A 9,669-nucleotide genomic window follows, 5' to 3' on the forward strand; every position below is an offset into this window, starting at 1 on the left:
GCTTACTCTAAGGTCAGCAGATCTAGATGTTAGTAATCGTCTAATCGAACTTTCTAGGTCAAATCGAGCTGTTTACTATGATCGTTCTTTTAGTGTAACAGGCCCTCTCATCTGGAATAGACTTCCCTCAGCTCTTACTAATCTCCAGAATTTGGCTGAATTTAAACGAGCTTTAAAAACAAAATTATTTAAAAAATCTTACCATTTTTAAATTTTAACTTCTTTTCAATATTTTATAATAAGCCATATTCTAAAACTTCCGGTAATTGTTTGGTTTCGGTTGTCTCCTTATTGTACCTTTTTAAAGTGTCTGCTCAGAAAATTCTCATTTCTGAGCACAAACTGCCTCCTGTTTTATGTTATGTTTTAGTTTTAATATTCGTGTTTTGTCCTGTCCTACTGTTATTGTTATTCTAAGTTTTGTCATCACTTTGTATAAACAGTGTATTTAGTGTTATAATATTAGATCTGTATTGGGTAAGGCACACTGTAGGAATAATTTTAAGAACCATTAATACTGGATTACTTTTTTTTTTAAGTTTGTTAAACGAGTAGTTAAGCGCACTTGAAGTGAAATGACACTAAACTGCGCTATATAAATTCCATGTTATTATTATTATTATTATTTATTTTATTTCCAGCCCAGCGGTCTGCGTCGGTGAGGCCCCTGCGCCCTCCGCAGCACGGTCCCCCTCCACCGCCAGCGCGCCCCGCGCACCTGCCCCCACCCCCTCCGCCCCCGCACAGACACCCCACGCCCCCCACGGCTACCACCCCCCAACACGTCAGATCTAACGTGAGTTACTTTTTATTATATAAATAAATACCACTGTAAACTTCAATACTCACTGAAATATAGGTGAACAGAATGCAACTAATCTAAACATAGGTAATAGAAACAGAGGAGATGGGCTATGAACTATAGTTGCGTACCGAATCGATTGGTACTCGACGAATGGACTGTAAATTTGAACAAGAAAATAAGAATGAAAAATTGTGTTTATCACAAGAAGAAATAGGTGTGGAAAGAAGGTCTTTACCTTGTGAATGTTGTGGCTACAATTGGAAGTTCTAATGTTGGTGTTGATCTGGACTAGATGTACATCTATGGACTATAGTACAGATCATAACATGAATCAGCTCATCGGCTCCCACACAATAACCATACTACGAGGGGACGACAAATATGCAACGACCACAATAATATCAATAATAATGTCACTTGCTTTTTTCGAAGGTAAGACCTTTAGAAAATTGAATAAACAAGGGAGAGGTAAACTTAGTTAGGAACCGGATTGGAATAATCATAAAAGTGTTTTAATACCAAACATTCCGCCGGCCTTGAGGAAATATACTAATTTTCTCAACAGCCGTACAATACGAAGAAAGAATGAAAACAAACAAAAAAAAGGAAAACAACAGCAAAAATTGAAACTAACGGTACATATTAGAATTTGTACGAAAACTACAATTAAAGATTAAGTAAAACTAAAGATCTATTCAATAGGTAATCGATATAGTTTCACCACGGGACGTTTGAAAACACCCTGAGAACCACAAACCGAAATGACACAAACAATTTGATCAGCACCGGGAAATAGTTCAATCACTCGTCCAACGGGCCAACACTTGAGAGTTGATTGAGAATCATCACGAGATCATCAACCTTCAAATTAATAATAATAATAATAATTTTTTTCCAGAATGTGGGGAGGTTAGTGCAATCCCACACGTCCCATATAGATGTACATTTTTTTATATTTTTTTTTATAATAGATATAATAAATGAACAAATAAGGACAACTATGCAGGGCGTGGTCTTGAGTGCGCTTGGGCCCAGCGCTCACTCAGGAGTGGCGCTTGGTGCTGGTAGGCTGCGTTCACCAACGTGTTGGCGGAGGCCATTAGCCGCATCCTGGCTCCAGTGACCCGGTGTCTCATCAGGCCGGCAAATCAATTCAGTCCTAGTTCCGTGAACATTGTCGATGCGCTGCTGTATCTTCGGTATCCAAATATTATTCTACAGGCGTCATTATATTTAATTCGGAGTCATTCTATCGAGCAAGTTCGGTAGTGACACCATGTCTCACACGTATACAGGCCAGTACAGAATGTGTTGAACAGTATTTTTTTAACGGTATTGCTGCATTTGCAAAATCTGCGGGCAATCATATTAGACACTAAGCTTAGGCTTCTCCTTTGTCGATCGATATCGCCATCGTCCGAAAGGTCTTCATTAATAATGTGCCCCAAGTATTTCACGTTCGTACATATATTTATTTTTGCCTCGTTAAGGTATACAGGGAGCATCTTACTTGTATATTGACTTTTTCCGTGGTGGAACGCAATCAATTCCGTCTTTTTCGGGTTGTACATCATATTATGCTGTTTTCCATATTCTTCACAAGTGTTTAGCAGTAATCTTAATCCCTTGATCGACGGAGCTAGGAGGATCATGTCGTCCGCGGAGTTTATATGATTCATACATATACTGTTAACACGACAGCCCGCTCTGATGTCCAGGCGACTTGACAACTCGTCCATGTATACATTAACCCTTAAGATACGACCAACTACAATAGCAGTTCAGTGAAATCATCACTACCTTCAGGTGCACTGCAATGTACAGTGTATAGAGCTGGGTTTTAGAAGTTTTTAATGCATTTCAATATTGTCCATGAAAATTCCTAATAAAACGTTGACATTGTAGATGCCTGTCAATTATTTCAAATATAATTTTTATATATTATATTTGCCTTTGAGATATTTACAAAATATTAGCCGTCTTCTAAGAGTTAAATAGAATGGGGGACATACACCCTCCTTGCCTTACTCCTGACCGCAAATATATCGGCTAGGAGTATGTACTTGCCCACCGTACAACATTAAGTGATGGTAATGCCCACTTGTTCCGTTGCTGAAGAGTGTGCAGATATTCCTTCCGCCGACGATTTAAAAAATGTTGAGACATTTGTTTTAATAATAACCAATGCGACAAACGCTTCATGGGTACATAAACAAAATCTTCTTCAAGAACAGAAACAATGGGAGCCCTGATCAAAAAATGGGCAGGTGTTAATGGGTCCATTTCAGATAGATCCAGTGATAGCGCTCCAATTGTTTGCGAATTAAATATTGCTTCGGCGCGAGTAAGAACAGTGTCCAATTCTTCAAAAGTGAGGATTTGATCTCCCATTACTCTTTTTAAATGATGTTTGGTCGATTTAATTTTGGCCTCTGACAATCCATTAATGTAGTGCGGAGGGGGGATTAAAATGCCAAGTGATTGAACGAGCGACAGTGGCGTCCATGAGTTTGTTATTGTGTTCGGATGATTTTATAAATTTAGAAAGGCCATTAAGGTATCGATTGGCCCCGACAAAATTGGTACCACAAACGCTATAAATATTTTGACACACCTCAACGAGATATGAATCGATCCAATGATGCCGCAAATGCCTCAGTGGATAGATCCGATACCAACTCCAGATGAACGGCTTTGGTCGATAAACAAACATAAAGACATAAATAAGCTTTATATATTTATTGTTATTAAGTTTAATTTGTAGAACTCCATTTTATTTTTTTATTTTTTTATATATACAATAATATTATTATTGGGTTTATAAAAACAGTTTATTTTTAAACAAGTTCTGCTGTGTAATTATTATTACGCGTGACAGCTGTTTCGCCCTCTAAAGGCATTATCAAACTGTGGGTAGCCCACTTACAGACGATACATTTATATTATTTCTAGGTAGGTATTTTAATTTCAATTACTGATTTCTTAATTGATTTCTGTGTAAAAATGTTAGAAATTTTAGAAAAAAAAAAAAAAAAAAAAAAAAAAAAAGGTTTATATATTTTGGCGCCGCAACGTTTACTTTCGCCGGCTAAGAAAGGATCTCCATAATCAGTTCCTACATTTAAAAACAGACGGCCTTCACGAAAACGGGAAGCGGTTAAGTTACCCATCAAGAGTGAACTACCACGTGTGTTATTTTTAAAACATGATGCATTTGCTCAAATGATGTCCAATTACATTACGACCCGAAATTATTCAATATTTTAATGATATTATGGATTACAATGCGTGTGGACCTGGGTGAAGGTACAGATGATGATAATGATCGATTATTAAAGTTATCAAATGACACTGTTTAGATAAAATAATAGGATGATGAGCATTTTCCGAAACCTATACAAAACAAAGACGACCACCAACCCTCAATATTCCATTTTCATCGATAAATGGAGCAAGCTTCTAACGATAAGACGAACACACATTATGCGAAATTATATTGTCTATATCTTGTTTAAAATAAATAGTTTGAACGAGTTTAATGTTAAATTAATTTCTTTCAATGAGAGTGTTGATAATGTATTGAAACTGATACTCGATTTCGAAAGTAATTTATTCATAAATCGACCACACCAAGACATAACACGTAATAATTTCGGTAATGAATAAAATTTCAATAAAAACTCTTGGTCACGAGTTGACACATTCGTTGATAGTGAAATGAAATTTTTCAATTTGTATTCTGGTAATTGTTCTACTGGAATGTTTTGAGATTTAACAAGCGACCATTCTTCTAGAGGTGACGACATAAAGGGAGGCATCATCGAAAAGACTTGGAAAAACTCCACGAGATCCCAAATCTGTAGGATTTTCTTGTGAGGAAATATGATACCAATGTTCATTAGAAATATTTTGAATTATAGGTATGATTTGAGATTTTCACGGCCAAAAGTATTATAGTGATTTGTTTTTGGGGTAATCTTATATCATTACACATCTGCCCTGATGATGGATACTGCAATGCTGTCCGAAACGTTGGCTAAAGAAGGAGATAGCACAACACGGCATAATACCCCAAAAACAAATCACTATAATTTTGAATTATTGTTTGGGGATCAATGGTGAAGGCACAAAATAAAAAAGCGTGTGGTGAAGTTCACAGTGTTTATTGGTGAGTCAGTTGCCGTGACGAGGAGATGACGTAGGACAGATGTAGAATATTCCGGTTGCTGCGATGATGTGCTGGTCAAGCGCGGGTCAGTGAGTCGACGCCGGGCGCTGGCGACCGGGACTCGATGAAGGTCAGGCACTGGCGAAGAACGTAGGTCTTCAGGCACTCCAGTGCTGACGAGACGGCCGAAGGTGCGGCGGACCTTGTAGGCGGTTGAACGGGAGCGGCGTGACCAGTGAGGATGCTGCGTGTCCTCGTGATGGTCATGATGGCGTGGAAGAAGCGCTGGTCAGAGACACTGGAACCAGGGCGCTTGTAATCCGAGTAGCGCTTGCCAGGAACGGCGATCTGGACAAGGCGCTAAGATGATGTCCCGATAGAGTCCATGATGGTACGGGCAAAGCCGGGTATATGTCCTTCGCGGAGGGGCGCGGGGCACACCAGTTGTCACTCGTGAGATTAGTAAATCGTTGGCGGCAGAATGATGACTGACTGACTGTCTCGCTGCGTCGGGCTTATTTATACTACACGGCCGACGGTAGCAGTAGGTAGATGGACGGCAACTAAATCCTAGGCACTCGCACAGACTGCATGTTTCAGGAACCTTCGATAGCGCGGCAATTATGCATAGGCCGTAGACTCGAACCTTCTGGCGAGTTCTCGTAATGTCCCAGACTGACTGCGCGATAGTATTGTCGCGAGTAGGCAAGTAGGTGTTTGTCTGCTTGTAGTACGTAGGTTGCTCTGTTTACGATGCGACTTGGACTGCAGGTACATAATTCGGGAGTAGATACTAAGTAGGTCGAGCGGTTTATTATTAATCAGTTAATCTAGATTTTTCTCGACGCTACAATTGTTTCAACACGATTTGCGATAAAAGTTTGCAGGGATAAGTAGGAGTTTTCAACCATGCCAATACGATGGTTGAATCTGTGAAAGCGATAATTCTTTCTATTTGAAGTCTATCTTTGTATACTTCCTTACAATATATCAAACAAATTTTCTAACAAAACTGCTCCAATCAATTCCTGTTGTAGGATAGAAATGTCTTTGATGGGTGCATCTTTCAATTTATCCAACAAAATATTGCTTGATATTTCTTTGTTACTTATTACTACTAAATGAACAATTCCATAATATCCTCTTCCAAAGGCATCTGGAAACCCAACAAGAATGCAACGACTTTTTGAAGATATTTTAACATAACAATTAATTCTTAACTTGGCGAGTGATGGAAGTTCTGTTACGTATTTTTTCCACTTCAAAATCAGTTTCGAAGAGATTTCATCATCCAATCCAATTTGAAGTTTCCACAAGTTTAGCATTTAGCAAAAAAAACGACAGGATCAATAAAACCTAATGGATTATATAGGCGTGCAACTGTAGATAAAATTATGCATTTGCTACTGTGATCACTAAGAAAATTATTAATTTTATATGTAAATTTCTCAAGGGAAGGAATCCATTTAATACCCAATATATTAATATTTTTCTTATCAGCATCTAATTCAAAATTTAAGGATACTTCCGATAGCTTCTTTTTTATCAAAGAAACAAGATTATAACAGACCTTCAAACGAAATATTCAGAATTTCAACATATGTATTATAAGATTATCATATTATGAGTCTTAATATGATGAATTGTTTACTGAAAATTTGAAAATTGACTTGAGCAATTAAACAGTAAATAATAATTCGACTAATATTTCATTGCCAAAGTTAAAATTGATAATATTTTCTGGAATTTCAACGAATACCATAAATTATATCAATGCATTTGACTCGTTAATACATTCAAATATTTTATTAAATCCTGTTAAAAAATTAATTATTTAATTACTAGTCTCTCTGGAGAAGCTTTAATTTGCGTTGAACATCTTTCGATTGCGGAAAAAAAATATTAAATACACGTCTCATTGCATACATTCACATAGAATTAATATTATCATGCCAACCTGTCAGGGCTCAAGATAATTTAAGACAATTAATTTCAATTCTAAACAACTTTTATTAGGATGGAACCGTGTGTGTCGCCAACATCACAATACTCACTGAAATATAGGTGAACAGAATGCAACTAATCTGAACATAGTTAATAGAAACAGGAGATGGGCTATGAACTATTATTAGGATGGAACCGTGTGTGTCGCCAACATCACAATACTCACTGAAATATAGGTGAACAGAATGCAACTAATCTGAACATAGTTAATAGAAACGGGAGATGGGCTATGAACTATTATTAGGATGGAACCGTGTGTGTCGCCAACATCACAATACTCACTGAAATATAGGTGAACAGAATGCAACTAATCTGAACATAGTTAATAGAAACGGGAGATGGGCTATGAACTATTATTAGGATGGAACCGTGTGTGTCCCTAACATCATTCACCCATGCTACTGCAAACCACATCTACACATAGCGACGCCCCACCTGTTTTTCGGTGACCAGATAACTCATCAAAATGACAATTCAACACACCTATAAAGTTATGAAAAGTGATGAAACATAAACTAGGTTAAATAGGTTACATATGTAACTATTAGCAGTGGCGGTTCGTGGTTTTTTAACAGGGGGTTCAGAAATTCAAGAGAAGATAAACATATCTAATTAAAATTTACTTACTGTTGTCCTTCGTCAAATAGTCGAATACGGCAGCAGTCACACAACTTAAATAAAGTTAGTGGGAGGGGTACCTACATATTATTGTTTTTAAATCACTTTACACTAGACACAATTATTAGACAATGAGAAAAGTTTTATAGGAATTAAATTATATTTATAATTATTAATAAAGGAAAGATCGTTTACTCCAATTTTACACCACGATGGGTCGCCTCCAAAAACTAAACAGGGGAAGCAAAATAACCGATTGGTTTCCTCGCAACCACATAACCAAGTACACCTCTCCACTACCACTCACGTTTAAAAACTCGAGTGAATTTCTCGGTTTTCGCGGCACAAACCTGGTTTAATGAGAGGTCAGGACGCGGAGGCCCTTTATTTTTAATTTCCAACCTTTTTTCATAAGTATTGGCGTTATTTTTTTATATAGACAACACTGTATTCCGCCATTGTATAAAAAAATTATGACAAAATATTCGCGACAATCAATAAACGCAAACGCATAAATAAACATATACGCAAACGCTTTCAATTCCGAAAGAATACTGGAGATGGAGAACTGGACAAAACACAAAATTGCATAACTAGCGACGACAATGGGGCGTTTGCCGAAACTTTCGCAAATATAATTAAGGAATATAACGACTTATCTAAAAAAAAAATACGAAAACAGAAATCAAAATCGGTCCACTTCAATAGGTAGTAGATTTACAAATGCCATAAGCAAACGGTTGGAGAAATGCAGAAACAAGAAAACAAAAATATGTACAAAAATGACTACAAAGTTAAATACCATAATATAACATAAAAAATAACACTTGCTTCCCTATGGTTCAAAGGTCAAACGTCGGTCAGTCAGTCCGCGAAGTGCTCGGGTTTCTTCGGTTACATTCGTCAATGTTCGGAGGTCACGTGATATCACAACGCGTGTTCGGCGCACACAATTTGTCTTAGTTTTGCAAAGAAAGACCAAATTTTGTATATGTCACCGTCATAGGGTCTGTACCGGCTAAAATTCTTTTGTATGAAGAGTTTGGCGCGGATTTCAACTCGCACAAAGTTGGAATATGTATCGTATTTTTCGGTGGCGCGGGTTTTGAAGGCGAAATTTTAATAGAGTGCTATCTATAATGTGCTTATATTATTATAAAACAAGTTTGTTTTATTTTCTCATCTTTTTAATGGGGGTTCGCCGCACAAACGCACTTTAGAGAAAACCGCCACTGACTATTAGTATGAGTTATCATGGAACCCTTTTTTTCTATCTACACACCAAATGCATTACTTTCATTAGCTCCACCGCTTTGATATATTCTTCTCATATTAGCACTTCCTAGCTGCATGGAAAAAAATTTTGGTAACCAGATAAAACATAATGTGATTAAAAATTAGGTTAAGTTACATTGTTTGTTTGTTCTTTTTCTTCAATGTTCAGTTTTGTCGTGGAACCAGTCATTTCTGACCATCTTATGTATTCAAATTATGTAACTAATAATAGGGTTTTCTTGACTTTTCCAATTTACTTGCCCTTTAGCCAATGTTTAAAACATCCTTGCAGTAACCTTCACTGAAGCATTAATCATTTAACATTTACCAATGTCTGTTTGTTGGTGTAGTCGGTGCAGTCTGTGCAGTTGGTGCAGACCCCCTTTGGACCCCCGCAACCTCCGGTGCGGGGCTCCTCCATGCGCCCCTCAGAAATGGACGCACGATTCGCCGAGCGTTTCCGCTCCCCCGCTACTTTCCCCTACCCCGATGCCTTCCTCAGGATAGAGAAGACCTACAGCAGCGTGAATGCGGCGCAAGCCAACGGTAAAATAAATAAATCCATTCTTTTGCCAAAATTATTTTAACTTCTGTATTTTACTTCTCCCCCCTATACTATAGAGGTACCTTATTGAAATGGGATTTTTTTGTTTGTTGTAGTAAATAAGCAGCAAGCCCCGTTGCCCCCGACAACCCACCTCCAACTGTCCCCGAAGTCCTGGGTGAACAACTCTACATCCTGCTAACACCAGTCCTTGGCCGAGCAGCCTGCTGCATCGGCCAATGCTCGCGCCAGGGA

General features: G+C 37.8%; 1 protein-coding gene across 5 annotated transcripts in view; it reads left to right on the top strand.

The window, feature by feature from the left end:
- Positions 1-9,669, top strand: part of Vrp1 (Verprolin 1) — a 54,385-nt gene extending 44,716 nt beyond the window's left edge. For all 5 annotated transcript variants that reach the window (XM_089636620.1, XM_089636622.1, XM_089636624.1 and 2 more), the window contains exons 6-8: positions 642-796; positions 9,221-9,416; positions 9,531-9,669. In XM_089636620.1, the coding sequence (XP_089492746.1) occupies positions 642-796; positions 9,221-9,416; positions 9,531-9,616 (437 nt within the window). In that variant the 3' untranslated portion in view covers positions 9,617-9,669. The remainder of the gene's footprint in view (positions 1-641; positions 797-9,220; positions 9,417-9,530) is intronic.

The sequence above is a fragment of the Hesperophylax consimilis genome, chromosome 10 (genome assembly GCF_061612785.1).
Source record: "Hesperophylax consimilis isolate HC1 chromosome 10, BYU_Hcon_1.0, whole genome shotgun sequence".
Lineage (NCBI taxonomy): Eukaryota > Metazoa > Arthropoda > Insecta > Trichoptera > Limnephilidae > Hesperophylax > Hesperophylax consimilis.